This window comes from Podarcis melisellensis, assembly GCF_964234715.1.
Source record: "Podarcis melisellensis genome assembly, chromosome: 1".
In the NCBI taxonomy this organism is placed as follows: domain Eukaryota; kingdom Metazoa; phylum Chordata; class Lepidosauria; order Squamata; family Lacertidae; genus Podarcis; species Podarcis melisellensis.
This window is the reverse complement of record NC_138528.1, coordinates 46,418,723-46,445,441: the sequence shown is the minus strand read 5'-3', so window position 1 is coordinate 46,445,441 and position 26,719 is coordinate 46,418,723. Positions and strand designations below refer to the sequence as shown.

The 26,719-nt window shown below is 45.1% G+C and overlaps 1 protein-coding gene across 5 annotated transcripts in view; it reads right to left on the bottom strand.

The window, feature by feature from the left end:
* Positions 1-352: 352 nt before the first annotated feature.
* The window catches only part of SLC8A3 (solute carrier family 8 member A3), a 164,576-nt gene continuing 138,209 nt past the window's right edge, over positions 353-26,719 (bottom strand). For all 5 annotated transcript variants that reach the window (XM_081889729.1, XM_081889731.1, XM_081889730.1 and 2 more), the window contains 5 exons: positions 22,126-22,143; positions 7,088-7,212; positions 5,699-5,798; positions 3,300-3,575; positions 353-903 (listed from right to left, as the gene is read on the bottom strand). In XM_081889729.1, the coding sequence (XP_081745855.1) occupies positions 527-903; positions 3,300-3,575; positions 5,699-5,798; positions 7,088-7,212; positions 22,126-22,143 (896 nt within the window). In that variant the 3' untranslated portion in view covers positions 353-526. The remainder of the gene's footprint in view (positions 904-3,299; positions 3,576-5,698; positions 5,799-7,087; positions 7,213-22,125; positions 22,144-26,719) is intronic.

The window sequence follows — 26,719 nt, the reverse complement described above, 5'->3', positions numbered from 1 at the left end:
AAAGCATTTTCATCTCCAGCACTGACACTGGTGTGAGGTTTGGATGTGTTGACCATTTTCAGGCCCTGACTGAGTGCTAAAAAAAGGAAAAATATAGATCAAGTAAGATTTGCCACCCCCAGTTTTTTTGTTTTTTTAAAAAACCACCCAAATATCCACCCAAATTATTTATAGGCTTTCCATCTGAATACGTGACATTTGGTAAGGCGGAGGAAGGAATAAAGTTGAGGTCAGCAGCAACGTTTGAACAAATAGGTACTTTGAGAAGCTGCTGGCATTTCTGATTTGACTGGATGGGATCAGCGGCTGGGTTGACATGGTTGGCTTTATTTTAATTGTCAGGGTTCCCCCCCCCCCTTGTATGAGGATAGTTTTGCCCTTCTTAAAGCCCAGTTGTCCTTCAGTCTGGGCCGTTATGGAATCTTGATTGATAGCTGTCAGTCCTGGTTTGACAACGCTTTGAGGACTGGCATCCAATGAGGTAACGAAGGAGGGGGAAAGCCCTCCCTTCTTCCAGCTCCGTGGCTTAGAACCCTTTGATGTAGCAATAGGCCTCCAGGGTGGCAAACAAAATGTACAGGAGCCACAAGCTCACAAAGAGCAAAGTTGTGGCAAGTCTGCACCCTTTGGGGCCGCCCAGTTCCCCTCCGAGGTGAGGCCGCCTCCGGTACAGCAGGACACTGACGCAGACGAATGCGAAGATGGTGAACAGCGTCACAGAGAAGGCGAGGGTGCCTGCTGACACGTGGAACTCCTCTCCCTGGTAAGCCCAGTAGATGGCGGCCACTGACCACGCCAGTCCAATGCCCAAGAAGACGTTGACGGCATTGCTGCCCGTGACATTGCCAATGGAAGCATCTGCATACACGTCCTGGACGGCGGCTGCTTTGCTTGCAAAAGTGTCTGAAAGGGAGAGGTTAAACGAGGGCATGAGGAACAACAGAAAGCAGCTGGGGGTGGGTCAGTCATGCTAACTTAGAGCAAGATACTGGCAGACAGAGGATGGAAGTATCTTTTTGGGGTGCAAGGAGAAGAGTTGGAAAGGTAGGCCCCACTTCAATGAGGTGGTAAACAACCCTGTGTCTGGGCTAGAGCATTTCAGTCTACAATGAGAACTCGCATAGTGGCAAAGGAATTTCATCTATCTGTTTATTTGTTGTGAGGAGGAGCATTTAGTCGTGTGAACCCCAGCTGCAATCTGAAGTGGTGCACCCCAGGTTCAGGTATGACTATCACCTCAGAAGAATCAAGGCATATAAAGACTCTCCTCCCTGGAAGAGAGGGGAGTGGTTGTGGGTGGGAGTCCGAGAACCGCCCCTAGCAGGGGGCGTTAGCCCCCTGCCTCCACCTTACCTGGCTGGCGCCCACACCCCTCGGCAGGCACCCAACCAGGTGCCTCAGAGGAGGCGTGTTCAGCAGCCTTTTGCTGCGGCACCAGCCTCTCCCTGGCCTCATTCTTCGCCGCCGCCTCGTCGCGAGTCACCCACCCTCCACTCCCTTTGAGTTAGGGCTTAGGTCATTGGCCTTGCTATGGACCTTAGGTTGGTCACCCTGGTTGTCCAGGGGGCCTGGTAGGAGTTTTTCCATTTGGCATTAGGCTTTTTGGTTTTTTCGCCTACCTCATAGCAATCGTCACAACTTTCATGGTATTGGTGGGTAGGTTAGGCATTGGAATAATGTGTTGTGGTGTTGAAGGGCTAGGTGTGGCCATCGCCTATGCCTTCAATTTTTGGGTATTCCGTTAAAGGAATCTGGCGGTCGTGTATTCTGTCCGATGCCTGCTTGGCGGGAGGCCATGGCACGACCCTCGGTGACAGCAGGGGTGAGCCTATAGTTGGATTAGCATCAACAGGCTCCACCTACTAGTGAATAAACCCACTCGTTTGAGAGATCCAATGCCTAAGCCAATACCTTTTCACTGCTGTAATCAATAAAGTTGTGGCCTTTCCTTGCCCATTAACCTTATATCACGTGTCCTTGTGTATTCATTTCACATTGCGGGGGTCGGGTCCTCGAACCACAATCAGTGGAATATGCATTAATCTAAAAGGTTTATAAGCCACCTTTTAGCGTAACTACTCGCATACGGTGGCAACGCACAATATGAAAATCCCAGATTACAGTGAAATGTATTCAAAAAATAAAACGCAAAAAAGGTAAAGGACCCTTGGACAGTTAAGCCCAGTCAAAAGCGACTATGGGGTTCTGGCGCTCATCTTGCTTTCAGGCTGAAAGAGCTGGTGTTTGTCCACAGCTTTCTGGGTCATGTGGCCAGCATGACTAAAGTGCTTCTGGTGCAATGGAACACCGTGAAGGAAATCAGAGTGCATGGAAACACCACAGTGGTACCTATTTATCTACTTGCACTGGCGTGCTTTCAAACTGCTAGGTTGGCAGGAGCTGGGACAGAGCAACAAGAGCTCACTCTGTTGTGAGGATTCAAACCATTGACCTTCTGATCAGCAAGCGCAAGAGGCTCATTTTCCATTATTGCATTATTCCATTTTTTCAGCCTGGGGAATGCATTCTCTTGTGAGCAATGTTCTAGGGGCTGCCTGGTGGTGATGTGCTGAGCCAGAGGGAACAAGCAACAGACAGGACACTTAACCTTTTTTTGGTAGGTTATGTCCCAGCCACACAAATTCAGAGGTTTTCTCTCTCTCAATAAATACCCCACCTGTCACCAGATCTCCCACCCCCACCACTTCCAAGCATTATCCAAGAGGCATCATCAGAGTTCAAGGACAATTTTCAGCCAGGCAAAAAGCACCTGAGGAACAGGGCCAGTGAGAGGTGTGGCCTATAAAGGGGAGTGGCCTGGATAATGACCCAAGTGCCAAAGAGAGAGGCCAGAGGGCCACTCTCAGCAACTCACTTCAGGTCCCCTACCCCTCCATTACTGAGTATTGTGCGTTAAGAAACCTCTTAACTGTGGTAGTCATTTCAGATAACCAGCCATCATAGGAAAGTGTGTGTTTTTCATGTAACAGATATGACCATGTCAAGGGGATAAGTTGGTGTGTGGTTACATGATTGCTTCTTTTCCCCACAACCCTGCTCCCAAGCTATTTCCAGCACTTGTGTTCCCAAACAGTCTCAAAGACTGGGGGGAAATGTGCAGCATTATGGGGTAGAAAACAAGTTGTGGAATTGCCGCACCAGGAAAGGAGGAAGGCCATGGCAGGCAGGGGAAAGGGGGAGCTGCTGCTGCATCTCCCAAGCATATTCTGCCCCCCACCGCACTGGTATGACTGGCCAAACATAGAGAAAGCCAACCATTCACCCAAGAGCCTCCTCACCTGGAACTGAAGTCCCAAAGGCCACAAAGATAACAGCAGTCACTGAATCCTTGAGGCCAATGGTGCAGCCAAAGTGAGAAGCCAAGTCTCCAATGACGGCGGTGAGCATGCCAATGATCAAGATGGACACGATGAAACAAGCCCAGCCGTTGCAGTACTCGGTGGGCGGGACGCAGGCAAAGAGCACCTTCCAGAAGACTGTCAGGAAGTGCATGACATAGTCAAAGCAGGAGGGCAGGCGCTCTTCGCCAGACTCATCCTCGTCCTCATCGCCAGCTGCAGGAAACAGGAAAGAGGAAACCCTGAATTGGTAGTCTCTGTGGGAACCACACTACATTGAGCGTCACCACTCCACAGCGTCGCAGGAAGTTCTTGTGGACAATGCTGAGTTCTGGTACTTGCTTTCTACAGCTGCTTTGTTACTCTGACCTTCTGCAGTAGGGGTGGAGAACGTGTGCTCCAGATGTTGCTAGACATTGTCTCTGATCATGCTGGCTGGGGCTGATGGGTGTTGCGAGTCCAACAACTTCTGGAGGGCCAAAGATTGGCTGCCCTTGACCTACATCTACCCCCTCTACCTGCAGACATGAAAAGCCCTTCCTGGACATTAACCTGCCTTCCTTGCTTGCAGTATTCCCATCCTACCTTGCTGCTGCCTGACCCTCCCGAAAGGTGCCTCAAAATCTGATCTTGCCATGAGTCGTTAGACTATGATTCTTGCCGGCAAGAACATTCATGACCTTTAGAAACACAGAAGTAGTGAGTTGCTTACTTTGGGAAGCTAACCAGGAGATATACTCTCCTCTAAGCTGACCATAGTAAAAGCCTCTTTCCACTCAGAGGTCTTAATTAGAGCTGGAAAAATAAATGCTCCTGTTAGCTTTGCCTTAGTTTCCTCTGCTTCTCTGGGACTACTGAGGGCTAGGAAGGTGAAATGCTTAAGGACAGTAATGGGGTTCCCCACATCCTGTAATGGTACCAGCATCTTTGAAAGTGGGTCAACAACAAGAGAATCATCTCATAATGCCCTTAACTTTGTTCTTGCATGAGGACTCAGAGGACATGGTCATATTTATTACCATAGCAACAGCATCATGAAAATACTGAAGGCCACTCAGGCATTCTTCTTCATCTTTTCTCACACGAAGCAAGCAAGCAAGCAAGCAAGCAAGCAAGCAAGCAAGCAAGCAAGCAAGCATACATTTGAACTCAAAGGGTATTCAAAGAAATGGCTTCCCTGCACAACACAGTAGTTGAACCACACAGTCACTGACAAGACACTGGGGCACAGGCTTCTCCTTGTTGTGAGTTTTGCCATACCGTAACACACTCGGTGTTATTAAATGAAGCTAGTAAAATGGGTGTGGCACGTGGGATAACTGGCATCAGGGTGGAAGGATGGTTTTGCCCTCATCACGGCAATGGCTCCAAGTGCAAAGTCATTTATATGGAAGAAAGACAAGGGGTGTCCTTGGAGGCATCCTTCGGGGTGGCTGAGCCTTCTTCCCATCCATTTTACTTATGTTGGCTGATTGGAAATTAACCCTTCATCCAGGAAGAATGCAACGTGCCCAGCAAGCTAAGGAGCCTCATGAAACATCTCGCAATGGGGTACCACAGCTTTAAAAGGGAAGCAGCTGATTTCTTCTGTTTTATTTGCTACCTTTTTTTATTCTATTTTGTGCCAAAATATTATACAGTTTCTTTGTGGGGTTTTTTTTAATTGAGATGTTTACTCCTGGGTGAATTCCTCACTCATAATTCCAACCACAAAAGAAAATTGTTTTTAAGCACTGTTTATGACTGAGAACTAAGGGGGCAATTTCCATGCTTCATGTGAGCTGCCAAAGTGTAGGTGAAGCTGGGATGAATTAAGTGTCCTAATATAATCTAGCAGACCAATCAACTAGTTTAATCTTGTTGATTAATCAGGATGGATCCATTTTAATTGGTGAGGGCTACTTTTAATTATTGAATCTGAGAATTAAGTGAGCAATGCAGTTCATTTTTGAGGCTATTTTGATCTTGGCAAGTCTCTGTGATAGAAATTGGAGGTGGAGGGAGAGAAAGTTCAGTAAAAAAAGCTGCTCCTTTTAACAATGACTGATCTCACATTTCCTTGAATATCTTAAAGAGTCACCTAGATTTACATTTTGCAAATGTGCAACTAAAAAAAGGTAACACTTGTTGTTTAAGATGCTGGTGAACAGTCATTCTGTGTCCAATGTGTGGGTGAAACAAGATAGCAGAACATAGGAGGGAAAACCTGCAAAAACTCGGGCCCATCTGCAAATCTGAGGCCTCTGAGTGGAGACCTTAGTGGTAGGTGGTGCAGGGAACGGTGATAATCAAAATGGTTTTTTCCTCCTCTCTCTGTGGGTCCCAGTACCCCATCTCACCTGCACTGACAGTAATGGCTTCCAGGAACTGGTCCCGCCACGAATGTGTTCCTACAACCAAGGCCAGGTTTGTCTTCTTGATGAGCTTGTCCACGGTACTCTATCAATGACAGAAACACAAAGAATAGGCACCTGTTTGTGTACAGGAGCAGCAATGTGCTGCATAGCTCCTCCCCCTAGCCTTTGCACAAAGAGTGTAGCTTTCTGTGATGCTTTTGCGAATACAGCTGTACATGCCAAGGTTCTCTGTGCCAGGGTTAGGGACAGGAGCTACTCAGTGGTCCTCCAATTCCCGATCCAGTGTTGACCAACACAGGAGCAAGTCCCACCCCTGCAAACACGGCTCAAGCTGATGGCCACCACCATGTCTTGAGGGGGTAAATTTCACAGCTTAATGATAAGAAAACTATATTCCCACAGAACAAACCACTGCCATGTTAGGAAAGGAAAGAAGAGGAGGTAAGCTTAGAAGCCAGTCAGTTGGAAGGCAAGCTTCCCTTGATGGCCAGCTGGTGGCCCTAAAGTGAAATCTGCCTCTACTGCCCAATTTCAAGACCAAAGAAGTGAAAGAGACTGGCGGAGGAATCCAAGGCTGAAGCAGCATGGAAATGATATCCCGCACGTGACCCAATGCTCTCTACTTCCTTTTCAGCTCTTGACTGTGACTGTGACCACAGTAAACAGGTTTTATGTCCATCTGCTACAACAAACAGTAAGGCAAAAGGGAACAGTGCAAGCAAATATTTTTACTGACAAATGTATAGGAATCTCTCTTTTTAAGAAGCACAGTTGTAAACATGACTGCGCAGACTGAGTAGGCGCTAAAGAACAACATTTACTATCATCTGTTCTTTCATGTGAAGCATAATAAGGAATGCTTTTTCTGGTGATATATTTGCCAACTGCTTAGGGTTAGGAGATTTGCTTCTTTTCCAGATTTTGTCTTTCAATGGCAGCCATTGGATTAATCAACGGAATGAATGGTGACAACTCTTCTTAGCTGTGCATGGCCATGTAATTGTTGGGCATATCTGGCCAAGTTGCTGTTCAAACAATCTATTTTATTGGCCTTATTTTCAGCAGTCACATGTCAGGAGAGGGTTGTTGGATGATAGAAGGCAGCCTAATTCTATAATGTTGTAATTCAAGTATTACTCTATTTTTCCTCAGATTCCCCCCTATCCTTTTCTCCATGGTCTTGCTACTTATCTTTCTCATTTCCTTCTCTTCCCCCCTCAGAGCCTATACCTCTCTCTTTCCCTGCCCTTCACTGTTGTTTCCCTTTTCATACACCACTCTTTCTTCCCTTCCTTTCATCCTTTATTCATTCTCTGGTCAATCCCTTTCCTGTACTTCTTCCTCCAAAGCCTCCTGATACCCAACACTGACCTTGAATTCATAGGACTCTTCAATGATGACCTCCAGCTTAGGATGCTCGCCCAGTATTGGCTTCCCCATCTCTGCAATACGCTTGGCTTCCTCCTCTTCCATTGTCAGCTTCCTTTCTGCCACTTCTGTGGGGAAAATGTCAACATACAATGTCCTCCACACTTCCAACAAAGGGGAGAGGACACTGGGCAAAAGAGATGGGCTGGTCAGAGAAGGGGCTTGTATGCTGCCAGTCTCCATCACAAGCTCCACAGAACAGATCTCATGAAGGTGGGGCCTAGGTGTTGACACTACTTACCTCAACTGTCTTATATTGGCCAAAACAGAGAGTCAATCCATTTTGGGGAGTCAGTTATGCTTTTTTCTTTTGTTCTTGGAAATGGAAGTTTACTCCAGAATGGGCAAATGCCCAAAGTGGGAACTTGTTGAAAATATTGGAACAGTTTCCTCCGTCCCTACTGTTTTCAATTTTATATCTGCACTGATAGTTTTCTAGAACCCCAATCCAACACAGAGTTGCATAAGGTAAAGGTAAAGGTAAAGGTACCCCTGCCCGTACGGGCCAGTCTTGACAGACTCTGGGGTTGTGCGCCCATCTCACTTAAGAGGCCAGGGGCCAGCGCTGTCCGGAGACACTTCCGGGTCACATGGCCAGTGTGACATCGCTGCTCTGGCGAGCCAGAGCTGCACACGGAAACGCCGTTTACCTTCCCGCTGGTAAGCGGTCCCTATTTATCTACTTGCACCCGGAGGTGCTTTCGAACTGCTAGGTTGGCAGGCGCTGGGACCGAGCAGCGGGAGCGCACCCCGCCGCAGGGATTCGAACCGCCGACCTTTCGATCAGCAAGTCCTAGGCGCTGAGGCTTTAACCCACAGCGCCACCTGTGTCCCTCCGCGCCACCTGTGTCCCTCCCAGAGTTGCATACATTGATTCAAACATTCAAAAATTCACGCTGTCTTGTGGCTTTGGTCAGTTTAATCTGGATTTTCTTTGAGGTCTTGCTATAAGTACATGAAAATGAGAAAGCATGCATTTTATTTGGGACAACCTGATTATATGAGAATATAAAAAAACACATTGATCCTTTGAAAATGAGAATAGAAAAAATTAGCAGATGTCAATATTTTATTGGAAACAAAGATTTCAGTAGGCAAATGCATTAACTCAATATGAAGTGAATTGATCAAGGAAATGAAATGATTACATGGGGTGAGGGCCATATTATTCTGTAAGATGTCCTTCTGTGGCACTCAATGCTGCTAATTCAGTTTGGGAGAGATTGAGGTATCTATTATTTCTTTCTCTGTCCATTTAAGAATACTTCAATGGTTTCTATGTTTGCAATGAAGAAGAATCTTCCCCAATGATTGCACAATCACACTTAGTAATTTGTTCAACTTAGTATTGAAGGCTCACTCATATACACTAATGTTCAGTTATGTGTGGAACACACACACAGAGAGAGTTATGTGTGCACATGCACTTATTGTTTCCTGTGCTTCAATGAATCATTATTTGCTGCATTTATATCCCACTTTTTTTTACTCTAAGAGCTCCTAAGGTGGCATACATGGTTCTCCCCCTCTTCATTTAATCCCCACAACAACTCTGTGATACCCTCTGTGATACAGGGGTTAGGCTGAGAGGCAGTGACTTGGCCAAGGCTGGCCTCTCATGTCCTTGTCCAACACTAACTGCTATGCAACGATAATATCGCATTCATAGAATCACAGAACCTTAGAGATGGCAGGGACCCTGAGGATCATTTGGTCCAACCCCCCTGCAATGCAGGAATATGCAGCTTTCCTTTAAAAGGATTGAACCTGCAACCTTGGCGTTATCAGGACCATGCCCTAACCAACTGAGCTATCCAGGCTGACTTCATACGAGTTCTTTTAAATGTTCAGAAGAAACAAATCATGAATGAACTACATGTTTTTCATCGCCACATTGTGCAGGGGTGGGGAACCTTTTTGAGCCCAAGGGCCACACTTCCTTGGGGCCAACTTCTGAGAGCTAAATGAGAATGAAGCGTGGGGTTAGAGGCAAAGTGGCTGGAGCAATGGAATGCAGTCGTTAAGTAGGTCATATTCCAGCCACACAGAAACCAGAGGTTTCTACACCCAAACACCACATACACCTCTCCAGACAAAGCAGAGGCATTATCAGCCAGGCAAAAACACTTAGGAGGTGTGTGGAGCAGGGCCAGGGAGAGGCATGGTTTGGGGACAAGGGGTGCAGCCCATGGACAGGCATGGTCTAGAGCTGCTTATAGAGGCCTGGAGGGGTTGTATTCGGCTCCTGGGCCTGAGGCTCCTCACTCCTGTCATAATGCAATGAAGGACCTGGGAGGATGTTTCACTGAACAAAATCTTGTCTTCAGGACGGGGAGGGAAAACAAATCAAGGTAAATGAATTCATTAGACCATCTTTGGCTAACTTGGTGCCCTCTAGAGGTTTTGGATTGCAACTCCCATCATTCTCAGCCAGCAGAGCCAAAGGTTGGAGACAATGGAAGTTGTAGTCCAAGAAAATCTGGAGAGTTACAAGTTATCCATCCCTGCACTAAGTCTTCCCACACCCTGTAGATCAGTGTTTCCCAACCTTGTGCCTCCAGCTGTTTTTGGACTACAATTCCCATCATCCCTTGCCACTGGTCTTGCTAGTCAGGGATGATGGGAGTTGTAGTTCAAAAACAGCTGGAGGCACAAGGTTGGGAAACACTGCTGTAGATCATTCACAGATCTCTTTGTTAACAGGCAGTACATATATAGCGTTATTAACAATAATAATAATAAACAGAATTTTATTGACAAAACTATTATGCTTCTGCCAAAACTCCTTGTGACAATATTCTATAGAGCAATCTCAATCCACGTAGGAGGTTTTGATCAACAGGGGACAATAAATAGAGAGTTAATTGAACAACAAGACTAAGAAAGTATGGAGGTAAGCAAGATAAAGCAGTGAAACAAATCTTTTAAAAAATATATCAAATAATCTACAATGTGGTGTATAATTTATAATTTATATTGTGCAGAGTGAACTTTCAGGAATCTGCTTTTGCTGCTTTGGCAATTTTGATGTTAGAAACAGCTCATTGAAAACTTTCCTTGTCCATGGTGCTGATGGGCACTGCTGATTGAATTAATAAAAGCAACAGAACTAAGGACTTCTTCACACTTACCTTTTCTCCACTCTTTCCAGACATGGCCTGCACTTTAAAGCTCCATGTCTGGTGGCTCCCCCTTTTTTGCTCCAAAGCTTTCCCCACAAAAATCTGCCTCTAAAGCTCAACTGGGGCAACTGGTTTTCTGCTGAAAACACGAAGTGAAGTTTGCTCTCCAATGTTTTATACATTGATTTCTATCTGCTGCAGTTAAATAATGTCCACCCTCAACTGTAACTGGTTCACTCTTCTTTCCAGGTTGTGTGCATTTTGAGAGATGACCAACCTATTCTGCAGGGGGTTCTTCCTGCTTCCTTAAAGATGTCTGCTTCATATGTGATACTGGTAGCATGCTGTTTTTTAGTTTTTTACAGTCTTTCCCACATGGATCTGTTTGTGTCTGCCTGGGGTGTAAGACACTTTGTGAATTTGTGCATGATATGACCGACACGGGAAGCCAAGGATTACAGCCTCTTGGTGCAGTCTTTCACACACTTACTAAAAAGTAAATCTCAGTGTCTAACATGCTTTCAAGCAAACACCTATAAGGCTGTGCTTTTAGAGAGCAGTCATGAACCTGTGGAAATCACTTCCAGTCATTGCTGTTGGTGTTATTATCATCCTTACTAGAATTGATGCTCTGCCTTTCTACTGCAAATGTTCAAGGCAGCTGAACAGTGGTCCCCTAAAAATGCAAAGAATGAAAGTTCCCTATCAAAACTGATCTTAAAACAAAAGCCCTTAATAAGAAAGGATCACAAAACCAGTAGTAGTCAAAACCTCCAGCTGTCAATTAAGATACAAGACTGAAATAATAATAAGTCTTGTTGGTCTACCTGCCTGCAGGTGAGTAGCAACAGGCCAGGTCAACCTGCCTCAGGAGCACAATCTAGTTGAAAGTACCCTGCCCTGTGCCATATATGAAACAACCTACAGTGCTGCTTTGGGAAAGCAGTAGAGTTAGTAGCTATGGCAACTAGTGTCCTTCTCGCCTTTCTTTGATGAACACCCTGGCCGTTCAGTTATGCACTGGCACGCCAAGGAAACATAACCCAGGAGTCTAAGCCCTGTAGGTGCATGGGTTATAAGGCTTTCACTTGGATTTATGAAGACTTCAGGTCATTCTGTGAGCACAAGATGCCTGATGTGAAAGGACTTATAAATCCTGCATGGACTCCCACAGGCCTCATATTCTCCGTAAGAAATTATTCAGAGGCTAAAAACTCTGCACAGATGCTCCATATATCATTAAAACTTTGCCTCAACTCAAAAAGCCTTCCGGACTACAAATATTATTAACTTTGCAAGGCCAGCACAATTTACAGAACACACAAGGACTCCTGTTTCAGGAGACCACATTAATCTGTTGCAGCAGCAGCAGCAGCAGAGACAAATCCATCCACCTTTTGAAGTCAGTAGCACGTTGAAGTGTCAGGGCTCTTTTGTGAGCTCCCACCGAGTGCTCCAGAATGGGGAATCCCCTGCATGAGTCAGAAATAGCTCCACAAAAGAACAGAAGCAGAGACTAGATGCATCTCTGAATGTCGGAGCCATAATCCTTTAATGCTCCTTCTAGGTGTTCAACTGAGGAATATCCCCAACCACTTGAGTCATCGCCATACAGAAATATGGGCATCGCTTTTCAGCACCGTAAACTGAATTCATCTTTCTTTCTTTTCTCCAACACTAAAATTTCCAGAGGCAATAGCAATGGTGCTAGCACCTGCATACTATCAGAACTGAAGCAACAGGCATGGGGGGACGGACTATGCGGCTTAACAAGTCTTCCGTGCACTTCAAGACCTCACTAAGGGTTCGTCCACAGGTCCGTGATTTTTAGGCACAAGTCTGAGTGGGTTTTTTTGTTTATCCTGCCGCTTTCCTGGGAAAACCCAGAGAGGCATATCCTACGTTTTCCCCCAGATAAATTTGTCCTGGGCAAATTGCTGGAAACACATTGCTGGAATTGCCTTGGGCCCACAGATGAAGTCCCACCAAATTGTGGCAAATGACTCAGACTCAGCTGTCCCCCTGCAAAATTTCAGTTGCTGGATTAGTTTTTCTGATGTTATAAAAATGTTTTCCTAACAGTCTATAATGAAAGTTTGCACCCTCTTCCACCTTTAAGGGGCGATCAATCTAGCAGCAACCAATGCGTAAGTAATAAGTTCATTTGTGGATATATCGGAATGATTTCTGGTATGTCCATTTGTAGCTGCTATGTGCAGGCTAGAGATGGGAAGGCCTGGGAAAAAACCTGAAAAAATGGGGGGGGGACGAGGGGGAAATCTGGGTCCCCCCCATTTTTTCCCAGGCATTCCCATCTCTAGTGCAGGCCACTTGAATTTTCTCAGTGAGATGTCTGTGGCTTTAGGGTAAGCTACACCACCAGGTGGACTGAATGCTTTTATCCACATCACTGAAAAGTGGTCTGAAAACATCTGTCTGCTCAGAGAAAGTCATTCAAAGTCATTCACTGACCTGCAGTCCATGGCATGCATTCCCCTGCTAGGGATGCCCTATTCATTCCTCACTTAAATCATGGGGTGCATCTTTCTGCAACAGACCCAGCCATCCTCTAGAACTGAAGAGACAAAGGTGTGTGGCAAAGAGCTCTCCTGCTATTCCTAAGCATGTTCCTGGAGAGGAGTCACTGGCTATTGCTATGGGCACAGTGTACATGGGCCACATGCCTGGGCATGTTGCAATGTTTTCAGCACATTGTGTGCTCAGCTGAGGGCTATAAGGGGACTTACAAGGCTCCGCGGAACCCTTTGAGCCTTAGAGAGGAGACCAAGAGATGACAGGCATCTTCAAATATCTAAAGGGCTGTGACATGTGAGGCATGAAGGCAGCTCTCTGCATGGCCCTTTCCACCTGGCCTAGGAGGCGGGGCCCACACTCACCAGCCCTACTGAAGAGGCTCCTCATGAGGCCGGAGGAACATCGCCCAGCATATGTTTTATTGATTTATTGAGTTTAATATGCTGTAAACCGCTTTGAGATTTTTATTAAAAATATAAAGCGGTCTATAAATGAATGAATGAATGAATGAATGAATGAATGGAGCAGGCTTGTTTTCTCCTGCTCCATAGACTAGGAGCTGAACCAATGGATTCAAGCAATGGCGTAGCGTGGGGGGTGCAGGGGGGGCCGGCCGCACCGGGCGCAACATCTGGGGGTTAGGGTTAGGGGGCGCAAATCCACGGGTTAGGGGGTGCAAATTACTTGCCTTGCCCCGGGTGCTGACAACCCACGCTACGCCACTGGATTCAAGTTACAAGAAAGGAGATTCCAACTAAACATCGGGAAGAACTTTCTGACAGTAAGAGTTGTTTGACAGTAGAAGAGACTCCCACAAGAGCTGGTGGACTCTCCTTCCTTGGAGGTTTTTAAACAGAGGTTGGATGGCCATCTGTCATGTATGATCTAGCTGTGATTCCTGCGTTGCAGGAGTTTGGACTAGATGACCCTTGGGGTCCCTTCCAACTCTACAATTTTACAATTCCTTTCTTGTATGTTCAGACTGTACTTTCTCACTCCCAGAGAAGTATGCTTTTGGGGGCCATTCAAAAAAAAAAGAAAGAGACATCGGAACTGACTGTTCCTGCCTGATCCATTCACAACAATGATAACGACGGTCACAACTTTTCATGTAGCACCATCTCCCCAGCTTCTGGCACTCGAGGAGCCATAACAAATGCACAAAGATTTTAAAGAGAAAGGAAGATACCATAAAGGAGAAATCGACTGCTGACAGGTCCACAGCACAGTTAAAACAAATCGGTTTTCAGGTCCTCTTTAAAGATAGGAAGGAAGGCACAGCCGTGAACATTGAAGGGAGAGAGTTCCACACTCATCAGCGACGAAGGCACAATCGCCCACAGGCTTAAAGTGGCAGGAGTCCCAACAGCAGGTATGTCCGGGAACAAAAAAAGCTGAAGAGTTTTTAATTTGACAGGTCAAGTCTGTCAAGGTGAAAGCTGCCAAACTGCAGCTTAATTATTAACCAGCCCTGATTTGTTTGCATCAGCCTCAGTACTCAGCTTTCAACATGGCTTGCACCCGAGACTCCCAGCTGTCAAGTCCAATTAGTCCTGATAAGGTCTGGAGATGCCAGGCAGGGAAATGAATGTGCCAGTTCCTCCTCGGCTCCCATCTCTGCTTTCCAGATATGGCAAAGGTTGGGAGGAAATAATTCCACCTTAACACCCTTCGTTCTGAACTTAAGCAAGTGCTAAATGGCAGGTGGGAGGCAAGATGCCCTCTTTCTGGACAAGGAGAAATGGAGGGTGCATTTCCAGGACGGTGGGGCAAGCCTACCCTTATTGCAAGAGGTGTAAATCACAGACACTCTGGAGTGAGTGAAAGCAGTTCCAAAATGATACTGAGATTTACTTTAGAGGAAAGGAAGGTGAGTCTTCACTGAAAACATCACAAAGTATTTATGTCCAGGTGGATAATGATCACGTCCATCCTGGACATTACACTTCTTGTGATGTGAAAGAGATGTGAGACTCCTGTGCCAAATTCTCTATCATCTATCTATCTATCTATCTATCTATCTATCTATCTATCTATCTATCATCTATCTATCTATCTATCTATCTATCTATCTATCTATCTATCTATCATCTATCTATCATCTATCTATCTATCTATCTATCTATCTATCTATCTATCTATCTATCTATCATCTATCTATCTATCTATCATCTATCTATCTATCTATCTATCTATCTATCTATCTATCTATCTATCATCTATATCATCATCTATCTCTATCATCTATCTATCTATCATCTATCTATCTACCGTATTTTTCGCCCTATAGGACGCACCGTCCCATAAGACGCACCTAGTTTTTTGGGGGGGAAATAAAGGGGAAAAATTATTTCCCCCCCGGAGCTTCCCCTGACCCCAGCCCCCAAACAGGCAGCTCTCTGCAAGCTGTGGGAGCCCAGGGCTGGCTCCCGCCGCTTGCAGAGAGGTGCGCGAAGCTTGGACGCGCTGAGCTCAGCGCGCCCAGGCTTCCGCATGCAGGCACCTCTCCGCAAGCGGCGGGAGCGCTCCCCCCGCTTGCGGAGAGGTGCGCGAAGCTTGGACGCGCTGAGCTCAGCGCGCCCAGGCTTCCGCATGCAGGCACCTCTCCGCAAGCGGCAGGAGCGCTCCCCCCGCTTGCGGAGAGGTGCGCGAAGCTTGGACGCGCTGAGCTCAGCGCGCCCAGGCTTCCGCATGCAGGCACCTCTCCGCAAGCGGCGGGAGCGCTCCCCCCGGTTGCGGAGAGGTGCGCGAAGCTTGGACGCGCTGAGCTCAGCGCGCCCAGGCTTCCGCATGCAGGCACCTCTCCGCAAGCGGCGGGAGCGCTCCCCCCGCTTGCGGAGAGGTCCGCGAAGCCTGGACGCGCTGAGCTCAGTGCGCCCAGGCTTCCGCATGCAGGCACCTCTCCGCAAGCGGCGGGAGCGCTCCCCCCGCTTGCGGAGATGTGCGCGAAGCTTGGACGCGCTGAGCTCAGCGCGCCCAGGCTTCCGCATGCAGGCACCTCTCCGCAAGCGGCGGGAGCACTCCCCCCGGTTGCTGAGGGGTGCGCGAAGCTTGGACGCGCTGAGCTCAGCGTGCCCAGGCTTCCGCATGCAGGCACCTCTCCGCAAGCAGCGGGAGTGCTCCCCCCGCTTGCGGAGAGGTCCGCGAAGCCTGGAGAGCGAGAGGGGTCTGTGCGCACCGACCCCTCTCGCTCTCCAGGCTTCAGCGAAAGCCTGCATTCGCCCCATAGGACGCACACACATTTCCCCTTCATTTTTTGAGGGGAAAAAGTGCGTCCTATAGGGCGAAAAATACGGTATCTATCTATCTATCTATCTATCTATCTATCTATCTATCTATCTATCTATCTATCATCTATCTATCTATCATCCATCCATTCATTCATCCATCCATCCTGCATGAATCACCCTCAATATAAAAATGAACTGTAGGATGATATAAGAAGACATTTAAAAACTATCAATTTATTATAAATCAAACCAACAGTGCAATAAAACTAGGATGAACCAAACCTTCATCCAGCTAAAAATGCTATAAAATGCCTGGGCAAATAAGGTTTTAAGCACATGCCGAAAAGTACACAATATTGGTGTCAGGCATGCCTCCCTTGGGTACGTTATTTGTGTGTTATTGTGGTATTTCTTTAATTGCACTATTTATATTTATCATTTAAAATTTGTTTTAAACTTTACTGCACATTGCTCAGAAAACTATGGTATGGGGTGATTAACAAACAATACTACAACTATTAGTTTAAATAATCATGCATTGGTGAATTGTTTTACATAGTGACAGATTGTGTGAATTATCTGTTGTAGGGGTATTTCACTGCATAAACTGGGATGAACTAGGCTCTGATGACCCATAAGTTCAACATGTGTCTGACATGTCAGAATATTTGAACAATGAGTCACTCTGGCAGAAATTTGAGTTGGAGTAGCTTCAGTCACAACTTAAGTGTAGTTCCTAGTTACATGATTACTAGAATTCCATATCTCTGAATCTTGGCGATGTCCAGATATGAAACTTTGGACTCCTTCCTTATCTTTGCCGTTACATAGCTAACCCTCATGACCAAGATTCTCAAAGAGGGAAGGGGTTAGAAGAGTCACAAAGTCTCTCACCCTGTGGCTCTCAACATCTTTTGGAACTTCAAAGCCCAGTTAAGGTGCTACAACAGTTAAGAACATAGCAATATTTCCTAGTACACCTTGTGCCTCTAGAAGATTCTATTTTGAATGTCAAACATTCAGATAGACGCTTATCGATGGTGCAGGTCAGGAACAGGCAACAGTGGCCTTCCAGATATTGTTGGATTCCTCAAACTTCCCTCAGCTTCTGCCCACATGGTCAATGGTCAGCGATGATGGGAGCTGTAATCAAGTAACACTTCTAGAGCAGAGGTCCTCCATCCCTAGCATAAGTCAATGTTAGAATATAGGATTAAAAAGCCCACATGCTTTCATCATTCCTTCACATCTTCATACACCCTAATTTGAATTGTTCTGAATTTGGATAGTTTTAGGTAGGCAACCTTACAAACATGTAATGCCTAGTTCTGAGAGACAAACAAACAAACAAACAAACAAACAAACAAACAAACAAACGGGTTATCAAGAGCAACCAAACTTCTGAAGGGCAGAGAAAACATGTAATGTACATAGAAGACTCATGAACATGGGGACAATAATACAGCCATTGTGTCACACTGTCACAGAGTAAGTGAGTGAGAGAGAGAGATGGAGGAGAGGAGGAGAGTGAGTGTGTGTGTGTGTGTGTGTGTGTGAGAGAGAGACAGGGAGAGTTTTCTACGCAGAGCTGGGCCTAAAGAAGGCTACACAACATAGAAGTTTTGTGGTGGTGGGGAGGCAGAAGCTAGAGGCAAAGAGACTTCAATGTAATTTTCAACGTAATTTTTTCCAACACTCCTGAAATGTTTGCATTTTCTAAATCTAACATGACATGGACTAAGTGAAAATGTCACCTCCATTCTTTACTTATTAGTCATGATCTGTCCTGAGTGGCACTCTACGTGCACAGTGGCATATGCATTTTTTATGTTGCTCTGGATATCATCTGCCACAGGATTTACAGGGTTTGAAGTACATCGTCCATGCGTCCAAGGGATGTCAACGAAGCCCGTGTAAGGGGGCCCGACTGCAGAAGTTAAGTGGAGGAGAAGTGTCATTATATAAACCTTGCTCACTCAACAGCTCATCTAAAGGAGGGGGGTGCTGTCTGGAGCAGATGTGGCTGGTGAGGAATTGGTGCTGTGTTCTGGGCAACTTTTTTCTTTCCTAACATGGTCAGAGATTTAGCCTCTTTCCTTATTAACTTAAGAGCAACTTCCAGTAGTGCCAAGTGAGTGAATTATCCAATGCTACCTGCCAAAAGCAATCAAATCTGAGCACAAGAAAGGGCAGAAATCGTATTATTTTAATACATATTATTTGGTTCCAGAAGATCTGATTAAATTAGCACACTGCTGAATTAGAGCAACAAAATTACTATGGGAACAGCTGAGAAAGACTTCCTGAAACTGAAGAGCTGATCGAATTATAAGAAGGAAAGAGCCTCTTTGCTTCCCAGTTATTCTCCAGTTGGTGTCTCTCTCTCTTTGTACACAAGGGATCCAGGTGTGTATACAAAGAATGTAATATAGAAATGTCTCTGGAGGTGTTTTAGTTTCATCTCTCTAGATAACAGGAAGCCACCAATCACAGCAGCTTCTTGAATCCTGAGTGCATGTTGGCATTGAAATGTACATTTACAACTAAGAGAGTATGCATATTCATGTGCCGTTCTTACTCTACTTTATACAGTCATACCTCATGTTACGTTTGCTTCATGATACGTTTTTTCAGGTTGTGTCCTGCGGTGACCCAGAAGTACTGGAAAGGGTTACTTCTGGGTTTTGCCGCTCGTGCATGCGCAGACGTGCAGAATGACGTCATGTGCATGTGCAGAAGCGGCGAATCACAACCCGCGCGTGTGCAGACACGCCGCTGCGGGTTGCGTTCTATTCATGTTGCACACAGGCCTCTGGAACGGATCCCGTTTGCAACCAGAGGTACATATATGCTTTACAGATACTTATAAATTCTTTTTGGGGTGAGGGAAAAATGGCGAGAATCATTCCTAGCTGACAGAGATTTGGGGGCACGTTACATGCTTGGCCCCTGTGTGCTTCCACCAGTAGCCCCTAACTTCTTTTTTCTGCTTGAGGAGCTCCTCTGCTAACAGGGATTGGGTCATCTGACATGCAATATTATGCAGACCTACTGAACGTGAGCCAAAGGTAAGGTGCAATTACCGATGAACACACTAGGTGAACTCTGTGGTGTGTGACGGAAGCCATATAACTTTTAGATTGGAGGCAGGGAACAGCTTTTAAGAGATGTGAGCGATATGATAAAGGCATTGTTGCCTACGATGTAAACACTCGTCTCCTTTGTCCTGTTATCAGTGATGACCAGTTTGGTGGTTTGCTGCCAGGAATTTCTGGCAGCTGCTCTGAAGAAAGTAAGGGTGGCAAAGTGCATTCTACGCTATAACAATGGGGAGGCAGCGGTGGAGGAAAGGGCATTGCAGTCGTCCCTGGAGAAATGTGTGGCTGCTTCCTGGAGGGCCTCAGCAGCCTATATAGGCATTTGGCCTGCTAGCCAGTCAGCAGCCACTGCTTCTAGGGGGTTGCTGCTAAGAATGGGCTCAACTCCTTTCCTCAGTTATTCAGCTGCTGCAGAAAGTAATTATTTCCAGGGATTCCCTCCACTGCCCACTGCTGCCCTCCATTATTTGAGACAAAAGAAGGTTTGCACTACATACACCTATACACTTTAATTTGTATTGGTTCACTGCCCAGAGAAAGTTAGTTTTGGATGGTATGCAAACAGTGTTAATAAATAAAATGGCAGTCTAGTCAATTTCTACACATGGAATGGGAAGGAGGATGCCATTTTGCTATTTGCATCTTAGGCCAGCTTCAATGTACTCTTGGTGGGGTATCTCACTACTGTGTGACTTTAGCCAGCAGGCTTTGCCAAGACCATAAGAATTCATAACAATATGCCATAGGCTCTCTCTTTCTCATTCATATATTATATATGCACTTTATTAGCATCAGATTTTGGCATATGCCCGTTATCTCAGTAACGTGGATGTCCTGAGCGTGGCTTTATTTCAAATGCCTCTCCGCAACAAAGCCTTCTAAGAAAATTTGATAGAGGGCACTTTGAGTTGGTCCACAGAGCTGCAGCTGTCACGCCGGAGAAGCACTTGTCAATCTCCATGCACATAGATCGTTTCTGAGAGCTGCAGCCAGAAGGACTCTGACAGATTCAGGGGAAGGGAAGGTGATGGTCCAAGCACATTTGAATGCAAAACACCAGCCTCATTCTCCGGGCTGTGAGACGGATTCTTATCATTTTGCACTCTTTTTTTAAGGGCACAAGCTGAACCATAATTAAGTGTGCAGATGACACAAAGGGGAGACTTTGGAGACCGGGCTGACAATAGCCACTGTCTGATCCTATGTGAATGAAGGTGGCAAGAATGTCAGTCACTGAGGGGGGGAGGACCACTAGAAACTGCACAGATGGGGAATGAAAGAGAGCTAAAGATTGCAAGCGGGGGCAGCAGGAGGTGGGGAAGTGGGAGGTGGAAAGCAACAGCAGCAATTACTGCTTTCCAAGAGGCTTGTTTACATCCTGCCTGCCTCTTGGTAATGCTGTCCATTAAGCTGTGGATGTAAATGCAAACCTCCTTCACATCATGATGACAGGTCACTATTGACACCCACTAGAGGCTTAAAGTGGTGTTTTACAAATGGTAAAAATTTGTGCCTTCTCCCTTCTGTTGAAACCTCCAATGGAAGCCGCAGGCAGAAACGAGCATACAGTTCAGTCTCGAAATGGTCTTTTAAGTCAGGGCTACAGGCAATCTGAGTGGGGGCAGCTCAACCACTTAACTCGTCTCAGCAGAGTTACCTGAAGAGAACAGCCCTCTTTGCCTGATAACAGAAGCACTGCCACCATGCTACTGAGGCCTTCACCTGAATGCATACAGGAGCCCTGGCAGCAGTTCAGAATTTGGGAATACCGGCTGGCTGACCCCCCCCCCCTCCCCGGTGTGGTGGCTAAATGCCAGGTCTGTCTGCAGGAAAACATCGATCACGCAGGATTTTCTCATGGATGAGGGGGCTCACCGGGCAGATTAGCTTTGTGAGCCTATGCTAACCCAGCTGTGTCTGTCTGGGTACTTGGTGAAGCACCATTGCAGGGCAGATGGATGGGGCAGGGGATCATGAGATCATCCATAAAAATTCCATCACCCTCACCAGGAGAGATTGATGTGCACTGTGCCTGAGGGACTGCCTGTGGTGATCTGGCAACTTCACCATACAGTTTTTGGTGTATCTGGAAGCAGGGCACCTTTGACACCTGTGTGTGTGTGTGTCCCATCCTATTTTGTGATGGTAAGTTATTTAAAATTGTTGTAACGCACTCTGGGACCTTAACTTGAAGGGTGGGTAAATAATACTAATAATTTGGTAGTGCTCTCTCTCTCTCTCTCTTTCTCTCTTTCTCTCTCTCTCTCTCTCTCTCTCTCTCTCTCTCTCTCTCTCACACACACACACACACACACACACACACTGCCCCCATCACCCCCAAATGCACTGTCTCCATTTCAGACCTTCCCGGCACTGAGAGGGAAAGTCTGAAGTGGGTTTCTAAGTACACATAGCAAAAGGCTCTTAGAATTCATCCTATGATCACGGTTCCTGTTCAGATTGTCCAGCATACCATCAAATGCCTGAATAGGGCCTTAAGACAGCAAGTATGCAAAAGGGGCTCCTTTCTGTACAACGGCCTGCATCAACAATAATAAGTGCAGTGAAAGTGAGGGAGTTTCTTCTTCTGCTATTACTGTGTTTATTTGATCTGGGAAAGAGCAAGGACATGGCAAGGCTCTCCTGTTCTGGCAATCCCACCCAAATCCTTGCTACCTTAGAACAGATAGGAAATTCACAGCACATGTGTGGACATGAACTCTCAAATTAGGTTGTTATCAAGGAAGATTTTGCTGCACAAATGTGCAGAAACAAGACTGAGGTATCATTTTTGGCCTGAGGGCCTCCTTCCCTTCTGGGAAGCTTTCAAAGGGGCATATGCCAATGGTCTTAAATTCATATAGTCTCAATGCACAGCTTGATACATGAAAGGTCAAGGAGCTCCAAATAAAAGGGAAGCATTGAAATCAAGGCCACAACAAAGAGAAGAACAGAGCAAAGAGCAAACCAGTTAAGGAAGAGAGGAAAAAACTTACCTTGTGTCAAGAGGAGTGCTATATAAAACAGAAATATAAAAAAGAAGAGAAAAAAGGGAACAGTTAATAACATACGCATGGCAGTTTCATTTTGCAGATGGCTGTATTAAATGAGCAATGAACTTGACTTGATGTAGCTGTGAATTTTCTGCCGCCACATGCTAGATGCAGGTTTGTGAACATGCCTGGTAGCAGCAAAATGAGCATGAAGCTGGAGAGAACAGGAGTGTACCAAAGGTTCTGGCTACCAGAGGTTTCCCCCTTTCCTTCATGAGCAGAGGCAGGGAGGTGGGGCTTGAAGGGGTGGGGTGGGGTGGGTCTCTGGAGTCAGAAAGTGTGCCTATTCGCAACACTTTCTCAAGATCTGGGATAAGCCAAAGCTCAACCCAAATAAGTTTTTTTTCTGATGGGGACTTCAGTCATGTTAGAACCCTTGGAATAGTTGGTGCTTAGGTACTGTAACTTTGCCTTTGCTCAAAAAGTAAGATGCGAGTCATGATTCATGCTTAAAAATGACCTTTAAGTCACCTTACTCCATAGCAAAATTACTGTTGCCGCAGTGGGAAATAAAACATCACCCCATCTACTTTGCATGCTCGCTTTGATAAGTCCTTTAGCTACGGTAATTGTCAGTGATATTCCACCTATAGCTGTAAGGGGGACTGGGTACAATTCCAAGATACAAAGTGAAGCTCATGGCATGGCCAGAGATGGAAGAATAATTGATGGCCCCAAGGCTAATAATGCCTAGACCTTCCTTAACTTTTCCCGGGAATGTTACAGAGAGTTACAAATGCAGTTGTAAAGCAATCCCGAGAACCAAAACAATTTTTTCTAATTGTATTTTGAGCTCTGAAATCATCTTTTTGTGGTTTTGTTCTATAAAGCTTGATCAAGATGCTGGTTAGATCAGGTGCTATTGAACCCTAGAGCTGTAATAATAATAATAATAATAATTTATTATTTGTACCCCGCCCATCTGGCTGGATTTCCCCAGCCACTCTGGGCGGCTTCCACAAAAACCAGAAATACACTGTAAAAGTACAAGATAAAAGTACTGATAAAACAACAGGAGCTGTAATGCTAACACTGCTAACAATGACCACAACAAATAACTTAGGCCAAATGATTACATATCTTTCTCAATATCATAATGCATAATTTCTTCTGATGCAAGTGTTTTAATTTCTATTTGCTAATTGGAAGTCTCCAGTTGAGACAGACGGCTGCCAACAAAAAATTGGTAGTCTGACATGGATAGGAGTAGTTTAACCACAGAACTGTTAATTTAGGTTTAGGCAGTTAATAATCTTTTTAATGCTAAGATGCCTCATTTAATCCCATTATATCTCTTTCTTTTTTCATGTTTCAGATTTAATATGACTCATAGGAATTTTGTAACAGGAATTGGTTTTTTTAAGCCAGTCACCATTGTTTCTGTAACTATATTACTTTGAAATTCATTTAAAAACTTGTACGCTCTGACATTTAGCATGTCTGAAAGCTTAGGGATGGAAATGGCTTTTCTCACTCAGGTACCAAGAACCAGACTGAGGAAGTGCAATCCTGCTGGTTCCCCTGGACCTTTCAGTGGCTTTTGATACCATAAGCCACAGCATCCTTCTAGATCAGTTGGCCGGATTGGGCCTGGGAGACATGGTGATATGGTGGCCTGGCCCGTAATGGAAACCCAGTAACAGACAGTAGTATTGGAGGGCCTTTATATCACCCCATGGCCAATGAACCATGGGGTACCCTTCATGGTTTTCAACATTTATAAGGAACTGTTGAGAGATGGCACCTGAATGTTTGGGTTTAAGTGCACCAACATGAAGATGGCATGCAATTGTTTCCCTCTTTTTCATCTGATAATCCCAAGGAGTTCCTAAACTAATGCCTGGAGACCCTTTTGGGTTGGACGAGAGCAAAAAAGCTAGAATTAAACCCAGGCAAGGTGGGCATTCTGTGGGGAGGAGAATTGCTGTCTCTGGATAGAGGGGTACAGGTAGACCTAGGTGAGTTTCCACTCCCCCAAAGGATCATTTGGGGGAGATCCTGGATTTGTTCCTTTCTGGAAAGACCCAGATAGCTGCAGTGGCCAGGTGCACTTGTTTCCAGCTTTGGCTGATATGCCAATGGCAACCTTTCTGAAAGAAGTCTGATCTTGTCTGAGTTATCCATACACTTGTCACATCCACCATAATGTGCTGAACGTAGGGCTGCCTTTGAAGACAATTTGGAAAATGACTGTGATTGGGACATGCAGTACTTATACTGTACCAATTGCACTGATAGCTAGTAAGCTTCCAAGTCCACTTTAAAACCTTAATGGTCTGGGGGTCTGGGTTACTTGAAAGGCTGCTTGCACCCATAACAGACTGCCCATGGCCTGGAATCAACAAAAAGAGGTTCTATTTGTTTAGGTGCCCACCTGTTAAAAGTATTGGGCTGGTGGCCACCTGGAATAAAATTTCTTACTTGTGAAAACTGTCCCTGTGGGGATGCGGCAGGTCTCATCCTTAACAAAGCTCTTAAGAGGGCTTTGAAGACATACCTCTTTTCGGCGCTTTTAATAGGTCATGTTGGGAATTTTATGCCGTGAGTCCTTTTAGTTTAATGTTGTTTTGCTGTTTTATTCCTAAAGTTAATGGGTGGGATTATTTTTTTCTTCTATCCTGTAAAGCAATTTTAGATATACAGTAGTGTAAGTTGCTTTGTGGAGAAGATTTCTCGAAAGTAGGCTATAAATATAAAAAAACAAACGAATGACTGAAAGTTCATCCCAATGTAAAATGCTATTTCTCATTGTTTTGAATATGATAGTATGATGGTCAAAAAAGCAGTTCAAAGCATATTCTATACATTATATTCTATACATTAATATAGAATATACATTATATTCTATACATTAATATGCATGTGTTAGAAATGTACTTATTTTTTGTTCCTGATATTGTTTATGCAGGTAAACATAATTTATGAAAATAATTAAGAATCATCGCAAAAGTTAAAGGCGGAAAGCATGAATCTAGGGGTAGGACATTGCTGGCAGTCTGTAGTGAACATACAACTAAGTCTCTGCTATTTTTATATCTGCTTCTATGAAAGGTTGCCTTAGCAGGAAATATAATTCTGAAATGAGAATGTAATTAAGAACAGTCTGGAGAAATATGACCTTTTTGATAAAACTGTGAAATGGAGACAGGTTAATGTGCGTTATCTTTTCAATGTCTTTGGAAAAGATCTTTTACGAATTTAGCCTGCATACTGTAATCTAATCAGAAGGAAGAGATGAGCCCTTCTCCTTGCTCCCATATGCACCCATCAATGGTACTGCAGCTTGCAGAGCACAATGTTGATGGTGAAACCCTCTCAAGCCATTTCTTACATTCTGCTTCTGGTTTTTTTTTGGGTGGCACTGCCTACAAAAGGCCAGTCTAGAAGGCTGCTTAATTTGATTGCCAAAGTTGTTGCCATTTAAGAATCCGAGCCCTGTATCCATCAATGTCATCCTATTAGTGCAAGGGTTCCTGCTGATTTTGAGCTGTTTGGATTTATTTGCATGTTTTGTAAACTGACTTGTCTCCCCAACCTCAATGCTTTGCACTTTGATAACTGGCTGCTGTGAACTGCTTCGGGCATGGCTAATTATGGAAAAGGGACATATAAATACACTAGTTTTTTTAAAAAAACAACAACACACAACCACTTCTGTGACAAAATTAGCACCTTTATGTCTCTTAAAACATTCATTTCTTGATGATCTGGGATATTTTCCTTTCATTTGCAGTTCACTCTAGTAATGGAGTGTTTTTCTTTCACTTCTAATGTTACACATGAATATTTGAAGAACACTATGAATGAGATTTCAGGAATGTTGGTTGGCAAGGAAAAATATAGGTATAAAAAGGAGAATTCCCTGGATGCCAAGATCCAGGTTTGGGGCAAGAAGTCTTGGGTGAGAGAACCCGAGCAGAGATTTAAAATCACAAAACATGCAGCAATGTAAAGTGTGGAAATATAGGCTGTTATATGCCCTTCAATTTCTTCCAAAGTTCCCCTCTTCCGTTAGCATAGAAAAAAGACAACACATTTGGTAAGTTAAAAAATTGTTTAATTACAAGCTCACCAAAGGTCAGATTCATTTGCTTTTCATACAGCATTCAGAATACACAGGCAACAAAACTTAGGTTTGTGGTGAAGGTCCCTAAATTATTGGTACAGGAACTCAAGAATGGCTTTTAAAAGAGGCCATGCGTTCTGAGCTTGGAGCAACCAGCCGAAACCTGGAGTTCACATGGTAGCCTATGAGGGGAAGAATAGGCTTGCCGTCCAATCCCTAAGCTAAGACTGAGCTAAGACTGGTGGAAGGGTTTACTCTATGGTATTTACCCCTTCATGCATTAATCAGACTTAAGCATGCTGATTAGATGAGGCTGGTTATACTACAAACGCCTTCTCAGGCAAATACACCAATTGCATGTACAATTAATGAACCACCTAGAATCCCATCTTGATTCAGAGGTTCTCAAAACTGTCTCTTGGTAGGGAGTTGGTCAGAATGTTGACGGCCATTTCTTTGGTTTGAAAATAC